Source organism: Hoplias malabaricus, chromosome 8 (genome assembly GCF_029633855.1).
Source record: "Hoplias malabaricus isolate fHopMal1 chromosome 8, fHopMal1.hap1, whole genome shotgun sequence".
In the NCBI taxonomy this organism is placed as follows: domain Eukaryota; kingdom Metazoa; phylum Chordata; class Actinopteri; order Characiformes; family Erythrinidae; genus Hoplias; species Hoplias malabaricus.
This window is the reverse complement of record NC_089807.1, coordinates 32,229,381-32,255,331: the sequence shown is the minus strand read 5'-3', so window position 1 is coordinate 32,255,331 and position 25,951 is coordinate 32,229,381. Positions and strand designations below refer to the sequence as shown.

The window sequence follows — 25,951 nt, the reverse complement described above, 5'->3', positions numbered from 1 at the left end:
ACCATTTCTGAGTGCGCTTCTGTCTCCTTCCTCAATGGAGGCTTAAACTCCAGCTTATCAACTGCAACATAGCAGAGAGACAGTTGTTGCAAACTGTTATTCTTTAGTTTGAATTATACCACTTCTCCTGGCATTTGGACCTGTTTGGAGAATCGGAGAACTCCCTAACCTTACCTCATCTGATAAGCTCAGTTAGACAAACATGGTCAGTTTTATGTTGTTGTTGTTTATGGCTAGAACATGCATATGTTTTACGACTGTGCCCCAGCGCTCCTTAAATATCATTAAATACAGATTGGTCTCCTCTCTTCATTTTGATGCCACCATAAGAGAACTATGCAATACAATTAAATCACAAAACATATAGAACATGAATCATTCATACATTGTCTGTAAGCGCTTATCCAATTCAGGGTCACGGTGGGTCCGGAGCCTACACGGAATTACTGGGTGCAAGGTGGGAACACACCCTGGAGGGGGTGCCAGTACCTCACAGTATGACACAATCAGACATTCACTCACACCTTTGAACACTCGAGTCCACTGACCAACGCATGTTTTTGGACTGTGGGAGGAAACCTGAGCACCCAGAGGAAACCCACATGGTCAGGGGGAAAACACCATGAATCATATATAACTATATTTTTACCAGTTTGGTGTCATTTGCAGCTAATAAAATATCCCACCTACAGTATGACTAAGTAGTAATTAGTGTGATTAAATACACAGTGCATTTCTAGTAATATTATGGATATTCCTGACAAGGAGTTTCACAGTTCTGAGGCATCTTAAATATTTAGGGGAAAGAAATTAACTCATAAATAATTTAAGAGCACTCATCTCTATAAATATAAAGAGCGGAACAGGTAGTGTCACAGCCACATAGCTCCAGGGACCTGGAGATAGTGGGTTCGAATCTCGCTCCGGGTGACTGTCTGTGAAGAGTTTTGTGTGTTCTACCCGTGCCCGTGTGGGTTTCCTCCGGGTGCTCCGATTTCCTCCCATGGTCCAAAAACACACGCTGGTAGGTGGATTGGTGACTCAAAAGTGTCCGTAGGTGTGACTGTGTGTGTATATGTATATGTTTAAGATTATATTGATCACTTAATTATTTATTTTTCCTTTTAATAGACTAGTTCTGTAAACTGTATATAAGTGCTGGGCAAAATGAACACAAATCAATATCAAGATTAATTGTACATTTTAACATTATTACGATTAATTATTTATTATTTTGTTTAGCATTTAGTGGCGTGGTTTTAAAGGGACAGTACATGAACACACAGTGAGGACATAACAGAATAAAACTAATGAATATAACCAATATAGACAAGATTGTCGATTAGAAGTTTCGATTTCGATTAGTTTTCGATTAATTGCCCAGCACTAATTAATGTAAACTTAGCACAAATAGTAAGGAAATTTGTGTTTGGTAAATTTTTGCTTTGTTGTAAGAATGCTTCTTGGAAACAAATCTTATACCGTTGGAAAGCCTGTTAATTTCCCTTTTAAATGGTGCCACATTTGTAAGGAACATGTTTGCATGGGATTCCTCCAGTTTCTTACCATGGTTCAAAAACACGTGTTGGCAGGTGGACTGGCAACTCAAAATTGTCCATAGGGGTGTGTGTGTATGAGTGAATGTGTGAGTGTGGGCCGCACTGCGAAGGACAGGCGCACCCTGCAGGGTGTATTCCTGCCTTTTGCCCAGTGATTCCGTTTAGGCTGTGGATCCAATGCGAACATGAATTGGATACCTGAACACGACAACATGTTTACAATGATAAATTTACAATCTACTAAGCTGGGGTGTGATTTGGCATGCAGATGGTTCTCACTTACAGTTGATTTCTGAGCGGGTTTTTTCAGCTCTGGCATTCTTGTGGCTTGAACGGATGGTGTGGCGGGGTTCTGCCAGGGGCTAGTGATACAAAAAAGACAGAAAGCAAATAAAGAAAGGCTGTTGTTAGAAGGGGTAGAGCTACAGTATACATGTGCTTTTCACATACAGAATAATGAATGTATCAAAAATATTGTGAATAATAAGGCTGCATTGCATTAATAAAGCCACAAGAAAAACTTGACAACCATAATTAATTTAAAGATATAATGCAGGCACAAAGCTTACTGTTCACTGTGACATTCACAAAAATCTCCTGAAACTGCAACAGCCAACTGCAACATCAGCTTCTTAATAATCATATATATAAATCTAAATTTCTTTTCCTCCCATAGTCCAAGAACACGCAATTGGTAGGTGGATTGGCGACTCAAAAGTGTCCACAGGTGTGACTGTGTGAGTAAATGTGTGTGTGTGTTGCCCTGTGAAGGACTGGTGCCCCCTCCAGAGTGTATTCCTGCATTGCGCCCAATGATTCCAGGTAGGCTCTGGACCCACCTGAACTGGATAAGTGGTTACAGATAACGAATGAATGAATTAACACATTTCTTTTTCCACAACTGACTGATCAACCACTCTCTGCAAACTCTATTAGACTCCTCTAATGATAAATGCAAAGACTTTGCTGAATTCTTTGCTAGTAAAATAGGATCTATTAGGGAAAATATTGTTAAAGGCATCCACCTGCACAAAGACCACTCAGCAGACAGCATGGTGGAAAGTAAAATGCCAGGGTTGGTTCCAATCAGCCATGAAACACTTAACATGGTGATTTCATGACTTAAGATTACTAGGTGCCATCTTAATCATCTACCAGTCAAATATCTCAAACAAGTATTTGGCATAATCTCCATAGATGTTCAGACAAGGGTATTACCCTGAGTCTTAACGCTGCTGCTATCAGACCTCTACTTAAAAGGAGTAATCTCAGCCCATTGGTTGTTCTTAATTATAAACCAACTTCAAATATTCCTCCTCTAAGCAAGATTATTGAAAACATGATGTCTATTCCACGAAAACTGAGATATTTCAGTCTGGGTTTCGGGCTCATCAAATCACTGTAACTTCACATATTAAAAGATTATTTCAAATTATCTTAAAATCAATCAATGTCACAATTTTCTGCAGTTAAATAAGAATAAAACAGAAATCATTGTTTTCAGTAGCTGTGAATATAAGGTGGAGGCATTGATTTATTTAAAAGCTCAAAACTCATTCAAATATCTAGGTTTGGCCAGTGAATTCATTTTAAGATTTATATTATTATTTTCAGCAAAAAGGTATTCTTTCAAATTAGAAATAAGCTCACCGGACACAAAATTAGTAAACTGTGATGAAACTTGCCTAATAGCATGTAATACTTTACAAATAACATTTATGATTCATTTTGACATGCACTGGACAAGTATCTGGATGTAGATGTCTTCAATGTTCACCCACTCTTGCATCAAAGAACTGCAGAGTTCTGCCAGATTTCATGGGTGGATATCTTAAAGAGTTTCAAATCTGTGGATTCTGCAGGCCAGTACAGAATGTGAATGTTCCAGAATTTTCATACCAACCAGTCAAATTTGCAGCTCTGTGAACACAAGAATTGCCATCTTGGAATGCAGGATAAGAACATTATGTTCCTCTGTAAGATGATGAGCAAAAGTCAAAACCTGGTTGTCCAGCAGCTCAATGTAGGAATTGTAGTTCAAATTTGTCACCTCAACCAAAAGACCCATTTACGCATAATTAAAAAATCCCAGAACATCACAGAGCCTTTCCCGCTTGGAAAAACACCTTGCATTCAATCCTTACTGAACGTTTCCTGAGGTCCTGGTTCAAGACATACATCTTCATGCACATACTAGCAGAAAGGAGATTCAGCTGACCAGATAACACATTTCCACGTGAAACATGGGAACGATCATTACCAAAACGTTTGTGTATCTTCCATCACCGTAAACGGCTAAATTTGTGAGCAGAAATGAGCAAATCCCTCTTGGGTGCCACTATGCTCCATATGTTCACTATATGCAGAATATTTTCACAGAAATTGTTTGTGTAAGACTGTGGTTCCCAAAGTGTGTGTGTGTGTGGGGGGGGGGGTCTGTGCACAGCAATGCAAATGAGCTATTGCAGGGGTGGGGGGGCCCAACTTCAAAGTGGGGCAATATGTCCACTGTGTGCCAAGAGTGGCTGCATTAGTGTAAATGCAGCAAAAAAAATGTCTTAGAAGAACGTTTTGCAGCTGAATTGTCAACGAAGTAGGTTGCACTGCCACTCAGTCTGACTGAGGGAGTGTCTTCACACAGGAAAACATCAACGCATACCCTCTATTAGGCATGCCCTTCAGATCAGCTCACACAAACATGCTGGTTGTTCCCGACACCAGTCATAATGTTATATGGCCTTAACGTCTTATAACGTCTCATGGCCCCCATCTTTGTAACTGGTTCCCCCATGTCTGAGGGCTTTTGATGGTTTAGATAATTAGGAGAGAAGTTAAGACCTGTTCAAACTTGCATTTTTATAGAGAGGAGGAAGAAACTTGTAACAGTGTGATAGATTGTAACTGTGCTATAAGCAAGAATTAATAATCCTGAAAGCACATGCAGGTATCATTGCCACTAACTAGCGATTAACCACAGACTGAATAAAAGAATGTGGACAAAAAAGGATTTTCATGTGTATTGTCAATCTGTGCAGATACACAACATATTACCTCCAGGTCATCCTCATCTCCCTCAGTATACTGAGGATGGTTGTCTGGGTTATTCATCTTATCCAGCAGCTCCACTGCAAGTCTCCGTGTCAAGCCCACTTGAGCTACAAACACATGCTACACACATATACCCAATTTAAAACATACATAAAAAGCACAAACACTGAAAGAAAGGCTTATAACAAATTTAATACAGTACAGTTTAAAAGGACTGAATTTATAATGTAACACAAGGCATTATAACACCCACCCCATTTCACATCCTCCTTAACTTTAAGTATATGCTAAATTTTCACAAGTCTAAAAAGAAAATCTGCTATGTTTTTCAATAATTTGCTGAGCAGAATTATATTCCCTGCCTCATCGGCTTGACAGAACTTATATTTTACTTTTATTATACTTATATTTTCTACTTGTTTTCATTTATCAATATATTTTCAGTGGCATAGCCAGTCTATATTATGCAAATAAATCACATAACCTCCAAGAATCCTTGTGGTATCAGTTAATCCATCTTAAATATTTCACAGATTAAAAAAATACTCAAATAATCAAAATTAGGATTAGTAAAGCTCTTCTCAGCCAAACTGAGAGTAGGCCATATTTCAGAATCTTGGGTGAGTTATTTCTTTCAGAGTAATTCATTTTCTCCACTGTAATGATAACTGAAGATAGTTACTAAAATAAAATTGATGCAAAAAAAAAAAAAAAGATCTATATATAAACAACAAACACAGAAGTAAGTGTTAAAAGCATATACCGTGAGCAATTTTTCTGCTGTAGGTCTCTTCTTTGGGTTTTTAGTGAGTGACACCTTAACAAAGTTTTGGAATGTTGCAGACCTACATAAATAATTGGACAGAAAGAATGTGTGAGAAATGATCAGTGATCAATTTTGGATCTGTATTCTCTTGTCTTTAAGCACATACATTTCATTATATACACTCACCATTTAATCTTATCCTTTAATTTTGGTGGCTGAAAGCTGCTTTTGGACATTAAAAACAATGCCCTTCCAACACATGAGCAGGAGGTAAAAAAAAAAACAAAAAAACAACACATACAGATTAGCGCAATAACATATGCACAAATACGGTAGTACGGTAAATATAAACAGGAAATATTTCAGTCTTAATCTCACAAAAACTTTAATCAACTATTATAGTTTAATCAACTATTAAAGTACATTTAATTGGCTGTTTGCTGATTAGCTACTTTGGTAACTAACTCTCAAATGTCAACAGAAATATCTCCAGCATTATAGTAATTACTCACTACTGCCCTCTGTTAAAAGTCACAAATGTTTTTCTGCTTTTTTTTTAATTTACATATATTTAACTCAAAAGATATGAACACAAAAAATAAACATTTAGATTTTATACAACATAAACAGAAGGTGGTGAAAGTTAATGAAACCATGGGGAAAAAAATGATTTATTGAAATATATTTGTATTTAGCTTGAGTAATTGCAACCAGGAAGGTATGTAGTTTTTAAGGTAAAAAATTCCAGCAAGTATGAATAAAGACAATGTCTGTTGCATTTGTTTACCTCATTGGGTGCAAGTCAAACATGGGTGGTTGCAATTCAGCAAGTTCTATTGACGTAATTCCTACAGCCCAGATGTCACACAACTGATTGTAACCTCCATTCTTCTCTACTGCTGCTACTTCAGGTGCCATCCTACAAGTGCATATGAAAACAGATTAGGTTCCTGACACTGGCATTCTGCATAACAAATTTCTCACATCACACACTTACCAGTAGGGGGTGCCAATAAATGATTTCCTCTTGGCAATGGTAGCTGTTATTTTAGCTGCTACTCCAAAGTCAGCTTAAGAATAAAGAGGTTTAGATGTTATTTCCACCATACAATGTAAAACATTACAAACAAATCAATACAAAAATATAAAACTAATTCAAAAATTTGCATCTTATACACATTAATACAGATACAAATTCTCACCCAATTTGACATCGCCATTGTCGGTAAGTAAAATATTTGCCCCCTATGAAGCACAAAAAAAAAAAAAAGCCATTATGACTCAGACTCCTGAAAGGCTGCAAGTACAACTACCAATGGTGTTGCTGTTCTTCAAATATAAACATTTATTTAATTTTATCTACATTATAAGGAAATATGCTGCTTTGATGCATTTTAGTAAAAAGTATACTGAACAACGACAATGCATTCGTCTACAGTCTCTATATAAACGTATTAGCAATATATAAACTGAAGCAGCATATCACTCAGTGGTCAGCAAGCTATGGCAAGTATGCCGCAGCTGGTACATAAAGCATACTGCCAGTTAAGTTAGGATGAACAAGCTATCGGGAGAGAGCCCGCTTTCAAATTTATGAAAAAACTTAGAATAAGATGCTAAAATAAGTTAAAAATGTTAAAGTGAACACATTTGTTGATTTCAAGACTGGACAAATTTATATGGATTTATTCAAAAATAAGATCTGTCTGTGTTCCATGTGCTGCACAACTATCCGTTTTTTTTAATATAATGTATGTACTACATTATACAAACAAAATGGAATCATTTGAATTTTTCAAGGTATAAGTGTTCTACAAAATTTAAGTCATGCAAAAACCTAAGCCAGATTTGCAAGATACACTGACTTACAAAGCATACATGATTTGTCTGAAGTTTTAAAAGCTATTCATTCACAGAATGTATTTGCATTCCTGTGCAAATTCAGTTGCATATTACATATATTGCTAAAAACATGTACTCACTGATCCAAATCATTAAATTGTTCCAGTCATTTCCACAGGGTGTATATAACCAAGCACCTAGGCATGCAGACTGCTTTTACCAACATTTGTAAAAGAATGGGAGCACAGTGAATTCCAGCATGGTACAGAAATAGCATGCCACCTATACAACATGTACAGTCATGAAATGTCCTCACTATTAAATATTCCAGTCAACTTTCATGTGGCCTACATATTGGCTCAAGAACAGTGTGTAGAGAGCTTCATTGAGTGGGTTTCCATGGCCAAGCAGCTGCATCCAAGACTTACATCACCAAGCGCAATGCAAAGTGGCAGATGCAGTGGTGTAAAGCAGACTGCCACTGAACTCTAGATCAGTGGAAGTGTGTTCTCGAGTGACAAATCACACTTTTCCATCTGGCAATCTGATGAACTAGTCTTCATTCGGCAGCTGCCAGAAGAACGTTACTTGTCTGACTGCTTTGTGCCAAGTGTGGAGATGTTTTTCAGGAGTTTGGCTCAGCCCCTTACTTCCAGTGAAGGAACCCTTAATCCTCTAGTGTCTGTGCTCATGCTGGCAGGATAAATCAGAACTTGTGCTAAAACACTTAAGCAACTCAGCAATTTTTGTCAAAGAAACATAACAAACATACCCCTGGATACCGGAAACATACCCCATATTGCCATTCAGTGTTTTCATGTTAAACACTGAGCGCCTATTTGGCGCTGATTAGCCTCTATGTTACAGTTCAGTAGTATAATCCAATGACAAAATTTGTGAAGCTGACAGTAAATATTTTGTAATTGCGCAGACGCACAGAGCTAAAATACCACCATTTACAACCAAACTATTGAGCTGGTCTCACTTATGGGGTGGTGTGGGGGCTAATGGACATTATCTTTGACAGTGAGGAGGGAATTTCTCACCTGTGTTTCACAGCTATCTCATTAATAGTCAGTGTGTGAGCTACAGGCATTGAGAAAAAGTGTCGCATCATGTTTGTAACCATACAGAATTGAAACTACATAAAATGTAAAATACCTGTAAAAACCAGTGTGCAACCAACACCCTTGTCTACAAAGTTCAGAGCTCAAAAGGAAAACTTCATAAATGTTCACAAGTTAATTTAAACAAAAAAAAGATGAATGACAAACTACCTCACTCAATTTATTGTTGCTGAGTTTGTGCTGAATATTAGCATGTCTAGCTTTTTTGGGGGTAATGGGAGTTGGGGGTGGCGGGAGAGAAGGAACAGCATTGTCCTCCTCCCTCAAGCCATGGCTAAGGTGCCCTTGAGCAAGGCACCGTACCCACAACTGTTCTCTGGAAGCTTCAGCATACTAAGACATGCTTCCATAAAGACATGGATGAGTGAGTTTGGTGTGGATGAACTCGACTGGCTTGCACAGAGTCCTGACATCAGCCAAATAGAACACCTTTGGGATGTATTATTGCAGAGACTGCGAGCCAGGCCTTGTCATCCAACATGACCTTACAAATGCTCATTGGATGTATGGTCAAAAATTCCTATAAACCCACTCCTAAAACTTGTGGAAAGCATTCCCAGAAGAGTTGAAACTGTTATAGCTGCAAAGGATGAGCTGACATCATATTAAAACCTATGGATTAAGAATGGGATGTCACTCAAGGTCATATGAGTGCAAACGCAGATGAGCGAATCCTTTTGGCAATATAGTGTATATAAATGTGGTATTTGTCTATTTCAGTGGTTTTCAAACATTTTAGACCAAACCAAAACCTCCAAGTACACCCCTTGTTCTTATATTTTTTTTTGGTTGCATTTTTACTTGAAATCTGCATTACACAAAATTATTCTAAAATAATTACTAAAAAGTGTATAGAACATTTTTTGTAAATGGTATTAAGTGTTTTGAAAGAAATTAAAGCAAGAACAGAGGTCAAATCAATATCAGATATGTGCTTTAATAGGCTATATGTGAAAAAGGCATGGCGCTCAGAGCAACTGCTGACAGCAGCTCTCAGCTGTTTTTCTCATTTCTGGTTTGCCCTTTTTTGTAATAAAATCAAAATAGCTCACGTTTATCTCAAGCCATTGCCTACATTCAGTAAAGAGCTGCAAATGGGATTTCTTTACATGGCTTTCACAAAAAATCTCTACCTCACTAGAAACCACCCTCCCCACACCTCACTGACACCTTCCCTTATAAACGGAATTAACTACGGTGTATGCTTAGCCTTTGTGGTATTTTATAACACAAATAAAATTCAATAAAACATGGTCATTTTCACATGAAAACTTTAGATTTTCAGATATTAAGTAATTCCTTAATTATTTAAATTTTTTAGACACTTTGAAAATAAAGAGATAATTTTCGCGGAAGAAGCTAAACGTGTAGTGTTTTCACTGTATGAAAGTTGTGTTCGTATTTTGCCATCTAGCGGTGACAGAATGCAACTAACGCACCATTTAAGGTGAAAAAGAAAATCCAAATGAATCGATTGCTTATCCTTTATGTCACGGATGTGTATTCTGAATTTTTTCACTTGTATTTTGGCATCTGAGTCGATTTTGAGCAACTTTGAAATATATTGTTTGAATTTTTTAAGCTTGAATATTTTTATCTGAAATTATTAACCTTGAATAATAACAGTGAAAACGTGTTCTTGAAAATTCACGAGTTCAATTCAAGATCAATTATATTCAGATGCCTAATTGTGAAGCAAAATATTCAGAGATGTAAATCTGAAGACTTAAATTCAAAAGCAACAAAATCAGATGCATAATTTCAGTGCAAAAAAATTCAGTGCCACAAATTCAGAGGTGGCAATATTTCAAAGTGAAATGAGAGAGATTTGCTTCCATAGTCAATGTAGCTGATATTTTCAAATATGGGCTTTTCATATGGAATCAAAAAAGTTCAAAAAGAGTTTGTAAAACAATACTCACAAATGTAACAGACTTTGTAACTGTGTTTGGGCAACTACATACACGTAAAACTAAAATCCACAAATGTATTGGAATGCACAAATTTAAATTGAACAACAATAATAATAATAATTTAAATTCACAAATGTGTAAAAAAGATTTGCATTTGTAAATCAAATGTCTTGAATGTGTAAATCAGAACCTTCTCAAATGGCTTAAAAATGTGCAAGAGCAGAGTTTTTGAATGAGGTTGGAAAAATCCACACATTCGCCTTCTCTGCTGCGTGTGCGTATCTCTTTTTGCAGTTGCGCATTTAAGACCCTGTTTCGACCGCCAGTTGATGTACCAATAGGAAAGCTTTAGCAGGACTAATCAGACCACGAGGTTTATTTAACCAATCGGATTTATTGCTGTCAACCATGGCCCTTTTTTTTTTACCAAATGAACTCCGGTTCTTGAACCGGTTCCGTTCCTGGTTCTTGGAACCGCGTTTCTACCGACAGCAGAGAAACGTAACCGAGAGCCGTGGCTCTGACCAACGCACCTAACTGCACCAGAAACACCTAACCCCCCCCCCCCCCCCCCCCATACATGACGTATTCCTGATTCCCCTCTAAACGTGTAGTATTGAAGATTGACATATCGAACGCTCGCTGGGCTACCTATGGTGGGTGGTGTAAGCACACTCTTAAGTCAAGGTTTCACTGTACTTGATTAACAAGAACAAACCAGAGTTAAAAATGCAGTAATTCTGAGCAGTTCATATTATACATATGCAGATAGCAAATATAAAAATACACATTAAAATATGGCTACCTTAATATCTCTGTGCATCTTTCCTTTAGAGTGAAGATAGTTCAGACCCTAAACAAAAATCACATAAACCATAAGCAAAAATAGGATTTTGTTAAATACACAAATCTATCTGAAATCAGAAATACTAAAATTAAAAAGCTATTTCAAAGGTGCATGTTACGTTTGAATATAAAACAAAGTGAAAACGCTTTGAACAAAGTCTATAATTCGTAAAATATGTTGTGATTACCATGTGTGAACTACAGAATTGTCCATTATAATGAATCAGTTTAATAAGATTTGGAATTGAAGACTTTACCTGTAATGTCTCCCTGCATACGTAAGCAATTTGAAGTTCAGACAGAGGACCTGTAACTGCATGTAAACAAACATACCCACAAAGACAGACGAAGGTGGACACAGACACAAAAAGAGACATTTAAATAAATGTAAATCATAGCTTATATTCAAATCATTTGGGATAACTGTAAATGCAATACGTCATGGCTGGCCAAATCATGGCCTGTAGACAAAAATAATCCCATCTCATCCTTTAAAGGACCAGTAATTTAAAATTACTAATTTAAATCACAGAACATGACAAAATATAAAAAATATACACAGATACAACTTTTACCATGATATATGTCCTGCAGTGAGCCCCCTCCACAGTACTCCATACAAATCCACAACTTCTCACGACTATAATGAGAGAGAGAGAGAGAAAGGAGATTATACATTATATATGAGAATTACAGTTTATAAGATTTAAGCTCTGCAGAATTAGTCAGGTCTTTACTAAAGATCCAGAATACAAAGAAACATCGCAGTGTTCTTGGAATACGGAAAAACAGTGACATGCCACTTCCTGTGAAAAACCCGTCAGCACCCAAAAACCAGCAGCATTTTGCCCCTACCAGAGGTAGCTACCGAAGTAGGCCACTATATTTTGATGAGTGCATTCTTTCACCATAAAAATTTCCTGCTGGATAATTGAGAAGTCATCTCCTAGAACACAAAAGAATAAAAAGAGTCAGTTAAAAATGGACACAGCAGAGTTCAATAGTTAGGTTGGCATGACACAGCAAATATTCTCCCCTCAAATTCTTCACCAAAACATGACAAAAAAACAAATCATATAATAATAATAATAATAAGTTTATTCAATATAATCTTTATTCAAGGACAATGCAAGGACCACACTGCACTTCAGAGCATAGCCTGTAGGTCTACAATATCTAAGAAAGGTCTATCAAAGTTTATGAAATTTTAAACATTTCAGTTAAGGTCTATCAAAGCTTCAGTTAAGATACACAAAATCAAGCTCATACAGCTAGTTTACAAACAAAAACAAATGCATATGAAAGCGTGCTATTCATGAGCTTGTCTGTCTGTACTATATACAACCCAAGAGACATAGTAAATCTGCTTTAGACAAGAGCAAACCTAAGAATAGTGCAAACACCCCTTTTAGCTATAAACCCACTTGATCAGCTTTACCGTTCACTATATAGGTCAGGGATAACAAACTGATGGATCTAACACATGAAAATAACATACATGGCTCATTCATGCCAACACTGCCACACTTAGAAACAACTGCAGTATTGCAAAAACAAATGCTAATGAACCCCTTCAAAGCGAATTACTAATCAGGAAAAAAAAAAAAAGTTAACTAGGTTGTAAGGCTGATCTGCCACCAAGTGTCATATAGAAAGTGAAGCGTCTGAATAGCAAGGAACAAAGTAACTGTGTTCTCACAGTCTGATCTACAGCTTCACAGCGCTGACCACTTCCTCTTTGTTCATAGTACACTCGCTGTGTCTAAGTGCACTAGAGACACAGAAAATGTGTGGTGATAAGGTCCGTATGTGTGAAATTAACACATGCGTCACACTCATATCTATCTTAAGCTTCTTTGCACTGCTGAACAACAAACATAAGTAGATTTTCCTCTGTCAGGACTACCACTCTCACAGCTAAATCCCAAAATTATTACCAGGCAGGCACTGGCTTAAAGTAACGTTCTAGAGAAGGGTCAAATAATAATTTGTGAGCCAGCATTAAATGTGAATTAGAGAATTACATTATTCTGATTTCAAAATGTATTAAATAACTACAATCATTTCATTTTTATGGTTTTAACATTTTCAGCTTATCAAAGACAAACCGTTAAATATACAACAACAAAAATAATTTTTAACCATTGTTCTTAGGGGTGCCTGGACTCAGATTAGGAGTGCTTGAGCACCACTAAACAAGACTAGACCCCACCTACGATTTCAAACTGGCATGCTTCGTACTAATTGCCTTGAACTTGGCTAAGCACAGTGCAAAATTGGGGTTATCCAACTTGTTTTCTGTTAATTTTCACCCTGTGTTAACCAAATTTGTGAAACCTTCCCAGATTTGGACTGTGCATGTTCAGACCTTCATGCATGTAGCTTATAGCAGGAGAGACTTTTTTCCAAAGCAGAGGGAAGCATCTTGAAAAACTTCAAACACACAAATGAGTTTGTTTTTCCTCACAATCCTTTACAAATTTAAACAACTAAAGCACCAGCAAAGTGTGTTTATTTTTTAGCTGAATATATCCATGAAGATATGATGAGGTAGTCTTCTGTTTAAACAAAATATGACAAACCAAGATGTGGGACACATGCAGTTCAACCAAAAAGGGCTGTGTCTATTTAGTGATCCTTGAAGAACAGCAGCTATCAGCAAAGTGTACACAAGCATGATGTTCTGCATGTGCGCTGTCCAAATCGGGCAGCAGCCCAATCTGGTAGCGACACACTCCCCTGTACCTACAGTAAGAGCCAGAGGTGACCATAGCTGAGAATAGCACTCGTCAGAACCAAACATAATGCCATTGGTTCGGCTTACTTTATTCTGCAGTTAAAAAAGTACGCTAACTTGCATAAAGAAGTCTGGAAACTGTGAAACGCAATGTGTGAAAACAACATAAAAACAAAACTGCATTTACTGTCAATGATGTTTAAGACATATTAAGCCTTATTTTTAGATTTAAAACTTAAGGATCAGGACACCCTGGCTGTAAAAATGCCACCAAGTCTTCATAATAGGAAGTGGTTAATGACACAGACCTTTCGCTAGATTATGCTTCTTGCCCAAAGCAAGTAATCAGGCCCTGGTCTCAACCATCGTGTCTTTAATTTTCAGATCTGCATTAGATCTATTGCTGCTCATGGGTTAAATGCAGTCAGGCAGCCTTGTTCTTATAAAATTCAAATTCAAGTTTCCACACTATTTACTAGCTAAATCTACAGTCTATTTGCTTGCTTTAAACCGGTCTACTTTGTTTACAAAGTCCCAGTGTCTCTAAATAGGTAAAAACTATCTCAGTCTTGTATGTTTGCTCGCTCGCTCTCTCTCTGCTCATGGCACAGAAAAGGCATTTGGGTATATTGGATAACTCCGTTGAAAAACATAAACTGAGATGAGGATATTGCTAGAGATGGGCAATATGGGCAAAAATGTTATCACAAAATTTTCTATATTAATCAATCTCAATATTTATCACAATATTAATATTTTGTCACAATGTGACAAAGGACATCCTTCTAGAAATGTAGACATCACGAAATAATAAATATTTAAACAGTCCCAAATGCTGAACTGTAAACATATTGCACTTAACACATTAGAAGGCTTAGAACAGTTTAAGTCTTGTAACAATGGAGAAGTGAGAATGTTTTCGGTTTCGCACTCATTCCATCGTTATCTGCAACTGTTTATCCAATTCAGGGACGCAGTGGGTCTAGACCCTACCCAGAATCAGTGAGTGCAACAGTTCCGCACTTGGGAGGATTTATTGATTGGCTGTGTTTAAGAGATGCAGATCTTTGGCATCAGATTATATTCAAAGTCCGTGGGTGGAGAAAAAAAATGTGAGGAAAAACCACCTCAGGCAACGAACAGTGCTCTCGCAAATGGCAAAATATTTCCCGGGAGAAAAATCCGACCGAGAGTGCGCTACACTCACTGTTCGCGAGGGAAAGTTTCTGTGCTTGTGTTCTGACAGGGGGTAGCCATTCCAAACAAAATACACCCCAAACACAGAGGGAGCAGGAGACTATATCATACTTGAACGTGATGTCAGCTCAAGCTGGAATATATAGATAAATCCCCCATAGTATTTTTTATACACAATTTTGAAATTTTTTCTTAAATAAACAGAATGTAAAAAATATCACTCAACACAACTTAAAACAAAATCTCCTGAGTTAGAGAGCTGACAAACCACAATATAACAAAATTAACACACCACATCTCTGTTTTTGTTCTTAAATAAAGACTATAAAAAATACAACTTAAAGCTAATTAAATCTCTTCCTCTCAGAGATTTAAATACTCTGGAGGTGTCTCTCTCCGTGCTGTGACGTGTCGAGGAGAGCGTTGAGTGGGCGGGCCAGGCTGAGCCTACCTGCATGGCTGTGTAGCTGGTGCCGTTGAGCCACATGATGGTGAAACAACAAAAGATGAGAGGGGGGGGGGGTGCACTGCTCTGTGCTCTGTAACACAGCGCAGTGCTACTCTTATAGACAAGGAGTAGACTTTGATGGATCAGTGTGCGTGGGAGAGAAAAAAAGATATAGCATCGATCTATTTACACAAGTATTGCTCAATATCAATACCAGTGTTGGTATCGATATTTGGATCGATCCGCCCATCTGTAGTTTATAGTCACTAATATACATATATATATTTTTTTCAAAGATAAGAGAAGTGCCTAAATTGTTTTGTGGTTTTCATAAGCTTTTGACCACTTCATATGTATTTCAGGACCTCTAAATGGCTTCTTTTACATATTTGAAGGGTTTTCTGTAAAAATATATCATGATAATGCCTCTAAGTTTATTCCCTGCCTGAGAAATGGGAATATCAGCTTTACATAAGGGCCACTACAGCTGTCTAAATATTGGCATCGCTAAACAAAAAAATCCTATCGGTTGATCACTAGATGAGAATAAACCTAAATATATTTGAATGCGAACTACTCTATGATTCATAATGTAATACGGACATATGTGGTATCAGCAGAATCACAAGAACCTGAACTTTAATAACTATCAAATCAGTGCTGCAATTTCATTACTGCGTGACATCTAGGCTCTGCTTAAAACAGGTTTGTAACTTGCCTTCTAAACATGACACAAACAACTAAGTCAAAAACACGTTTGCCAAATTTCATGAAATTGCACAAGCTTTACATTTGGGCTTCAGAAAAGATGCACAATCAATGCAGATGCTGAAAATGTGTTGTGAATTTTTTTAACCAATGCATATATTTTACTATATTTATTAATGCTTTTTTAATTTCCACTACGCCTGCATTAAAATACTTTTCCTTAACCCTGTTTGCTGCACGCATGATGGTAGTCGTTTCTGGCATCGTGGTTTTGTCTTAAAGGATGCTGGCTGTAGCAGAGTCAGAAACAGTTTGTAACGAGCTAGTTTGTGCTAGCTTGGGAAATTTTTCAAATATCCAAGGTGTTGAAAATTTGGGAATACTTCAAACTAGCAGAAAACAAAAAGGTGGTTTCTACACTGTGCAAAATTTCAATGGCATATCACAGCATTAAAAGCACAATGCACAACGACCATAAAGAAAACACAGACACTACTCTGGATGATGGAACAACATTACAGAGCGATGTCTATTCGTCTATTCATGTGTTCAAGCATATTCTACACGCTATTCTAAGGCTATGCTAAGGCAGATGTGTGTCGACCTTCATAAATCAGGCAATGGCTACAAGAAAATAGCCACTCACATGCAGATACCCTTATCTACAGTCAGAGCAATCATCAAAAAGTTCAAAACATCTGGAACTGTGACAAACAAGCCTGGAAGAGGATGCAAGTGTATCTTGCCACCACGCACAGCGAGAAGGATGGTAAGAGAAGTAAAAAGTTCTCCAAAGCTCACTGTGAGTGAGTGTAAATGGTAGCATCTTGGGGTTGTGAGGTCTCCCAAACAACCATCAGGCACTATCTACATGCCAACAAGCTGTCTGGGAGGCATGCACGGAGAAAGCCTTTTCTGAGTTATACTCATAAGCGTAAACGGGTGAAGTTTGCCAAGCGGTACTGGGATTTTAACTGGGATCGTGTGCCTTGGTCAGATGAGCCCAAGATAGAGCTTTTTAGCAACAAACACTAAGTCGATCTGGCGTAACACCAAGGGTGCTCAATGCTAAGTATGGGGGAGGATCGGTAATGCTGTGGGCCTGTTTCTCCTACAAAGGACTTGGGAACCTTGTAAGGATATATTGGATCATGAACTCTTTGAAATATCAGGTAATTTTAATATTTTATATTTTATATAATATGATATATATATCATACACAGGATAAGATGTAAAATATCCTATGCCAATCCATTACAGCTTCACATAGGGACCACCCCACTCTCTTCCTACCAGCAGCCACACAATTACCATGCTTCCAATCCTACAGCTACCCCCTATAGTTGCTGTGGCCGTTTATGTTGACTTGGCAGCCAGCAGCCATTAACATCTACGGTAATTCATTGAGCCCAACAAATGAATACAAAAACCACCCACTGTATTACTAGCTCTTCACAGGGGTTATCAGGTAGGCACCTCCCCTCGTCAGTGTTTAGCTGAATTAAGCCCACAACACCTCCAGAAAGCTCAACAGAGGAGACTGGCGTCCCAGACCCACCCCCTCCAAGCCAGCTTTATTGTCATTCCTTACCCTTAACCACCAACAAACGTAAATCCACACTGGCCTCCCTGGTGACTAAGGCTGTACCTAGCCCCACTGGCACTGTTAATGCATGCTCAGTGCCACCAGTTCCATGTGATTTTTACATGCTACATCGCCAACCATCACAACAGCACCTCTACAGTGCATTTCCCCTACTAGTCTGTGTTCTCCTTATCCACAACCACTGACTAGATCTTTCAGCTGTTCCTGATAACTCCTTCAAAGCTGCCCTTAGTTTCCAGCCCCTAATGCCAAAATGCACAAGCAGGGATGTGGCAGACTTGGCTACAAATCCCCTAACACCTATCTCCACTGGCCTTACATGTCTGCCACCCGCATTCCCTCACCTTAGCCGCAAAGTCAGCATACTTCAGCTTCTTCCTTTCAAATGCTTCAACTGCATCCTTAAACAGAACTGTTAACTCTATAAAATTATCTATCCGTTTGGGACCTGCAGTTTTTTCTTTACTTACATAATTGCCTGTGTGCCTCCATTGCCCACAGTTCTTGCCAAGTGAGTTCTTTCTACCGCTTCTCTAAATTCTCCCAGTGAAGCTATTGGCCTTGTTTTGCCTGTATGCTGCTGTTGCGCACCATGCCTCCTCTTCCTGATCATGAATAAAACTAGTCATCATTTGCCTTCTCTCTGGTGATGTGGCCTTACTAAAAGATTTCCATGTATCACCTGACCCCAGGCCTGGTCTTCCACATTGCACTTGGCCAATCACATCGCTTAGATCTAATGAGCTCCTGGCTACTTGCACTGCCACTCGTGAGTTCCACTTCTTTCCTGTTTTTGTAACTGGCACTGCTGCTTTAATCACTGCATCCTTCGATCCTGACGAAATCATCTCACGACTGCACATTTAAATTCCTCAACTAAACTTGAGTGGTAGCTCCAGTACCCCTCTCCCATACCCTTTCCATCCTCTCTACTTCTGTCATCTAAGCATCATAAACTAATCTAAACTCATCTAATATGAGGCAGCAAGCCAAACTGCAGACACCACAATTTCAGCTTCCCTGGCAGATATGATCTATATATGCTATTAATAGCCTTCACCAAATCAACCTTTATTCCACAGCTTGGTCGGTATCATTTAGTGCTGCACTATACCATCTACCTAAACTCTTCACTGGTCTCTCCAGTACTGTAGGAATAATTTCCCCTTCCATAACCTTTTTTTTGTACAATTTTCCCTTTGAAAACCAACAGACATTTACACTTGCTCAGTTTAACTTTCAGACTAGCCAACCTTAGATTACCATTTAACTTCCCCAGCAACTGCTGTGTGCAAGGCACAGTAGTCGTCAGCGTCGTCAAGTCATCTATGTAAGCCCTGATTGGGAGAAGCTGAGTACCATCATGCAACCTCTCCTCACCTACAACCTACTTAGAGGCCCTGATTACTACCTCCATCGCCATTGTAAATGCTAGTGGTGAAATCGTACATCCAGCAATTATACCCATTTCTAACCGCTGCCATGCTGTAACAAATTCCCCTGTACTAAAGCAAAACTGGATGTCCGCAAAATATGCTTTAACAAACCTAGTAACCTTATATGCCACCTGGAAAGATGTAAAAGCTTTCCACATAAGTTTATGTGGGACTGAGCAAAATACATCCACTAAATCTAGGAAATCAACATGCAGATCTCTACCCTCTTTCTGTGCTGTCTGAATCTAATGCCAGATCATGCAGCTATGCTCCTGCAAAGCCAGAAACCCCTGCCTTTTGTACTTACACATCAATTAATGTATTTGCTTTCAAGTAAGCAAGTCTCCGTGTTATCACACTAAAGAAAATCTTACTCTCCACATTAAGACTTTTGTGTGTGTGTGTGTATATATATAATTTATTTAAAAATAACAATAACTTTTTTAAAATTTTGCTTGTCTTACACCAGCGTACATCAGACTACAGGAGCAAGCCAAAAAGCAATATCTAGATTAAACAGTGAAAAGACTATGCCGTGCCATCAGAAACTGCTGTCTCAGGCACAAACACAAATTATTCTGTACCTGGGACTGTCCTTATATTCAATCAGTAGAAAGGAAAACTATATAAAGATTTTCATACATTTTCAGCTAAATGTCATCAATGCAAAAATGCATTGAGGATATCAAAAATGTCTTCATACTTTGCACAATTGGAAGCTTACATGAGATGTTGGTTAATCATTACAAAACTTCCTCTGACGAAGCCTCCAATTATAGGCTAGTTAAAACCATTAGTTGAGGGAGCATCTCAAATATTTCACGGCACATTTGACCTCAAATAAAAGCATGAGATTAGTGCTGGGTGATAAAAAGTTATTGAATTGTTTTGTGATAAATTTTTGCTTGATAATGATGATAAGTTTTGGGTAATAGAGCTCAATAAACCTTCGTTTCTATTCCCGTTGTGCACAGCCTGCTGCACGCTATCAGGCGTGTATACTCATTCTATTACCACTGCTATTAGCCACATGAAAAAGAATGAAAAAGAGAATGTGCTGGTGCATCTTATGTACATATATATATATATATATATATATATATATATATATATATATATATATATATATATATATATATATATATATATATATAATCCTGTTCACTCACACACAAACACTGTATATATATACAAAAAAAAAATAACATCCTAGAATTAAATTAATTAAATATTACAGTTGAAAGTCTATTCATTACATAGTGGAATGCGTTGAGAACAAAACATAAAAATGATAATGTAAATCAAAATTATTATCCAATGGAGGTCTGGATTTGGAATCATACTCAAGAAAAATGTGGAAAATCAAATAACAGGCTGATCCAACTTCAGTGGAAATTCCTCAAGACAAGTTCAAATGAGGCTTAGTAGTGTGTTTGGCCTCCACATGCCTCTATGACGTCCCTACAACACCTGGGCATGCTCCTGATGAAGTGGCAGATGTTCTCCTGAAGGATGTCCTGGCCAGTCTGTGGTGGAACCTGGTGTTGGTGGATGGAACGATACATGATGTCCCAGATGTGCTCGATTGGATTCAGGTCTGGGGAACGGGCAGGCCAGTGCTTAGCATCAATGCCTTCATCATGCAGGAACTGCTGACACTTCAGTCACATGAAGCCTAGCATTGTCATAAATCAGAAGGAATCCAGGGCCCACTGCACCAGCATATGTTCTCACAATGGGTCAGGTGATCTCATCCCTGTACCTAATGGCAGTCAGGGTACTGCTGGCTAGCACATGCTGTGCGGCTATACAAAGAAATGCCTCCCAAACACCATTACTGACCCACTGCAGTCATGCTGGAGGATGTTGCATGCAGAACGTTCTCCACTGCGTCTCCAGACTCTGTCTGTCACATGTGCTCAGTGTGAACCCGCTCTCCTCCATGAAGAGCACAGGGCGCCAATGGCAAATCTGCCAATCTTGGTGTTCTCTGGCAAATGCCCATCGCCCTGCACAGTGTTGGGCTGTAAGAACAAGTCCCACTTGTGGATATTGAACCCTGCTCAATGGAATGCTACCATGCTCATGGAGTCAGTTTCTGAAAGTTGGCACAGAAAAATGGATATTAGCGGCCTGCTCGAGGTCATTTTGCAGGGCTCTGGCACTGCTCCTCCTGTTTCTCCTTGCATAAAGGAAGACGTCGCGGTCCTGCTGCTGGGTTGTTGCCCTCCTACGGCCCACGTTATGTCTCCTGGTGTCCTAGCCTTTCTCTGGTATCTCCTCCATGCTCTGGACACTGCTGACAGACACAGCTAACCTTCTTACCACAGCTCGCTTTAATATGCCATCCTGGATGAGCTGCACTACCTGAGCAACTTCTGTGGGTTGTAGACACTGCCTCATGCTACCTCTAGGAGTGAGAGCAATGACAAAATGTAAAAGTGACCAAAACAACATGAAAAAGAAATGGTCTGTGGTCATCACCTGCAAAGCCACTCCTTTATAGGGGTTGTCTTGCTAATTGCTTGCTTGATATATATACATACATACATACACACACACACACAGACTATAGATTCAGAACCCACAATTTAAACAGTTTCAAGTATTTATTTGTTTATTTTCACAACATTTGGGCTTCCACCTCATAAAACCCAGGAAAAAATGTTTTCAAAAAATTAGAATACTGTGGCCCAAATTTTGCGGGGCAATGGTGCTTTAAACTGCTTCAGTTTAAAACATTAACAATGAATAAATTGCTTTAGTTTGATTCAATTGTCTCAGTTTGGTTCATTATGGGGAAGACGGCAGACATAACTGGCGAGAAGACCATCATTGATATTGATGAATAAGCCACAAAATTTTATAGCTAAGGAGGCTGGCTGTTCACACAGTGCTGTGTCCAAGCATATCAATGGAAAGTCTAGTGGAAGGACAAAATGTGACAGGAGAAGATGCACCAGCAAAAGAGATGACTGCGGGATTCATCAGATTATCAAAAAGAGAAGATTCAAGAATCTGGCTGAGACCCAGAAAGAGTGTAATGAGACAGGTGTCACATCTTCAAAAACCACCACATTCAGACACATCTGGGAGATGGGCTAAAACTGTCGGGTTCCTCTGGTCAAGCCATTTCTGAATCTGAGCCAATGTAGGAAGCTTTCTTAAATCCAAGGTAACCGCAACAGTCTACCAGAATGTTTTAAAGGACCTCATGATTCCTTCTGCTGAGGATCTGTATGGAGATGCAGATTTCATCTTCCAGCAGGACCTGGCCCCTGTCCATGCCACCAGAAGCACCAAAGCCTAGTTTGATGCCCATGCCATCACAGTGCTTGACTGAACAGCCAACTCGCCAGACTTAAACCCCATTGAGAATCTATGGGGTATTCTCAAGAGGAAAAAGAGGAAATCCTGTTTAAAAAATTAAGGGATTTTAAGCCATTCTTTTTGCAAGATAGTGGCCAGGTCACACTACGTGATGCTGGTGGAGGAAAACGTTTCCTGACTCGCTCCTCCAAAACACCACAAATGAGCTCAATAATATTTAGATCTGGTGACTTTCATGTTCATCAAGCCAATCTTTCTGTGTGTATTGGTGCATTGTCATCCTGATACACAGCCCCACTTTCAGGATACAATGTTTGAAACATTGGATGCACATGGTCCTCCAGAATGGTTCGGTAGTCCTTGGCAGTGACGCACCCATCTAGCACAAGGGAATGCCATGATATGGCAGACCAAACCATCACTGATCCACCCCATGCTTCACTCTGGGCATGCAACAGTCTGGGTGGTACGCTTCTTTGGGGCTTCTCCACACCGTATCTCTCCTGGATGTGGGGAAAACAGTAAAGGTGGACTCGGAGAATAACACAGGTTTCACATTGTCCACAGCCCAAGATTTGCGCTCCTTGCACCATTGAAACCGACGTTTGGCTATAGCAGCCCAGCCGTGTATACTGACCCTGTGGAGCTCCCGACGGACAGTTCTGGTGGAAACAAGAGAGTTGAGGTGCACATTTAATTCTGCTGTGATTTGGGCAGCCGTGGTTTTGTTTTTTGGATACAATCTAGGTTAGCACCCAAACATCCCTTTCAGACTTCCTCAGACAAGCTTCCTTTGCATCCACAGTTAATCCTGTTGGATGTGTTTCGTCCTTCTTGGTGGTATGCTGACATTACCCTGGATACCGTGGCTCTTGATACATCACAAAGACTTGCTGTCTTGGTCACAGATGCGCCAGCAAGACATACACCAACAACATGTCCCCTTTTGAACTCTGGTATGTCACCCATAATGTTGTGTGCATTGCAATATTTTGAGCAAAGCTGTGCTCTTACCCTCTGCTAATTGAACCTTCACACTCTGCTCTTACTGGTGCAATGTGCAATTAATGAAGATTGGCCACCAGGTTGGTCCAATTCAGCCATGAAACCTCCCACACTAAAATTACAGGTGTTTCAGTTTCATTGTCCAACCCCTGTATGTATATTTTTATATATATATATATATATATATATATATATATATATATATGGGCGGCACAGCAGGTAGTGTCGCAGTCACACAGCTCCAGGGGCCTGGAGGTTGTGGGTTCGACTCCCGCTCTGGGTGACTGTCTGTGAGGAGTTGGTGTGTTCTCCCCGTGTCCACGTGGGTTTCCTCCGGGTGCTCCGGTTTCCTCCCACAGTCCAAAAACACACGATGCAGGTGGATTGGCGACTCGAAAGTGTCCGTAGGTGTGAGTGTGTGAGTGAATGTGTGTGTCTGTGTTGCCCTGTGAAGGACTGGTGTCCCCTCCAGGGTGTATTCCTGCCTTGCGCCCAATGATTCCAGGTAGGCTCTGGACCCCCCGCGACCCTAAATTGGACAAGCGGTTACAGATAATGGATGGATGGATGGATGGAGAGACACACACACACACACACACACATTTATATATATATATACACACACACACACACACATTTTTTATGGATGCCCTTTGTCATTTTAATACTGTGATAAATATCAAGATTGATCAATATTGATAAACTTATCGTGATAACATTTTTAGCCGTATCGCTCTTTACATGACAAACATAGTTAAGAATCTAGAATTGAGCATAAAAATGTGCCAAAGACAGATTCTACATTAAAATCTAAATTGCATTGTTTTTAAGACTTTACACAACACAAGCACCAAAAAGTAAACACATTGTTAAAAAAAAGAAACATATAGGAGACTAGTAGGAGAATTATATGAATGTTACAGATGTAACTCTTTCCTCAGGTCTTGCATTACACATGCATCCTCTGAACTGTAATTACAGGGTAAGATCCTTTCAAAATTGTAACAATACTGCCAGTCAATATTGGCCATGTTTCAGGTATTTTGCTAAAGGGAAATACTTAGAAAAATACTAAAGGGTAAATCCTGCTCCGTTGGAGCAGTCAACATGACTAAGGTTGAAACTCACCTGGTTCCAACTTAATGATCTTTACAGCTGCAAGCTCTCCTGTGGAGATATTACGAGCCTGAAAAACATAAAGACAGTTTTAACAAGTAGAATATTTTTTAGAGGCGGCATGGTGGTGCAGCATGTAGTATCGCATTCCCACAGTTCCAGGATCCTGGGTTTGCAGGTTCAAGTCCCGCTCTGGGTGACTGTCTGAAGAGCTTGGTGTGTTCTCCCCATGTATGCATGGGTTTCCCACAGTCCAAAAAAAACATGTTGGTAGGTGGATTGGCAACTCAAAAGTGTCCATAGGTGTGAGTGTGAGTGAATGTGTCTCCCTGCGAAGGACTGGCGCCACCTCCAGGGTGTGTTCCTGCCTAGCACCCAGTGATTCCGGGTAGGCTCCAGCCCGACCCTGACCAGGATAATTCTGCTACTTGCCAGGTTGTAAATGTAAATAAGATTAATGACTTGCATGGTTAGATTAAAGGTTATAAAATCAATAAAGTGGTTACAGACAATGAATGAATGAATAAATTAATTAATATTTTTAGAGCAGAACATTAAGATTCGTACAGTTGTGATCTGTACGAAGCGTTTGTGTGTGTGTCTGTCTGTGAGTGAAGTAGACAAAACCAGAGCACTAGCTTGCCATGTTTCCAAGTGGAAGTAGGTCAGTAAAAGTCTTAAATCCAGATAATGGTGCATGAGAGCTGAAGGTTGGTTTCCTTCATCTATTACCCTAACACGGCATTTACAGTATTTTTTATTTTTTTTGCAAATGTCCAAACAGTGATAAAACGTGGAAATGTACAATGATAAAAGCAGCATACTGGAACTGAAAGCTCTTTGGTTTGTGTGGTAGATTTAAATGCTACATTGTTTTATACAAAATTTGAATATTGGTAAATTGCTATTGTTTACAAGATAAGCAAATGTTTACAAATTTTTTTCCTTGTAACTAAATTATTTTAGGACCATAATCACCCACCCCTAATATATACCACAAACACACCAAACAAACAAAACATTATGACCACTTCCTTCTCAGCTCAACTGACCATACAGAAGCACTTTGGAGTTCTGCAATTACAGACTGTAGTCCATCTATTACTTTGCATAAGTTGTTAGTCTCATACCACCCAATTCTTTCATGGTCAGGACCCCCCGCAAAACAAATATGATTTGGGTGGTGTACCATTCTTTGAGCTGCAGTGACAGACATTGTGGTGTTGTGTCACATACTCATAAGAGCGGATTAGACCGAGCAGGGCT

The 25,951-nt window shown here is 39.0% G+C and overlaps 1 protein-coding gene across 2 annotated transcripts in view; it reads right to left on the bottom strand.

Annotated features, from left to right (window-relative positions):
* Positions 1–25,951, bottom strand: part of map4k5 (mitogen-activated protein kinase kinase kinase kinase 5) — a 75,915-nt gene that overhangs the window by 31,142 nt on the left and 18,822 nt on the right. For both annotated transcript variants that reach the window (XM_066678986.1, XM_066678985.1), the window contains exons 3-15: positions 24,698–24,755; positions 11,957–12,047; positions 11,677–11,741; positions 11,359–11,414; positions 11,061–11,108; positions 6,576–6,618; positions 6,371–6,443; positions 6,161–6,292; positions 5,560–5,622; positions 5,371–5,452; positions 4,611–4,727; positions 1,843–1,921; positions 3–61 (exon numbers count right to left, since the gene is read on the bottom strand). In XM_066678986.1, the coding sequence (XP_066535083.1) occupies positions 3–61; positions 1,843–1,921; positions 4,611–4,727; positions 5,371–5,452; positions 5,560–5,622; positions 6,161–6,292; positions 6,371–6,443; positions 6,576–6,618; positions 11,061–11,108; positions 11,359–11,414; positions 11,677–11,741; positions 11,957–12,047; positions 24,698–24,755 (966 nt within the window). The remainder of the gene's footprint in view (positions 1–2; positions 62–1,842; positions 1,922–4,610; positions 4,728–5,370; positions 5,453–5,559; positions 5,623–6,160; positions 6,293–6,370; positions 6,444–6,575; positions 6,619–11,060; positions 11,109–11,358; positions 11,415–11,676; positions 11,742–11,956; positions 12,048–24,697; positions 24,756–25,951) is intronic.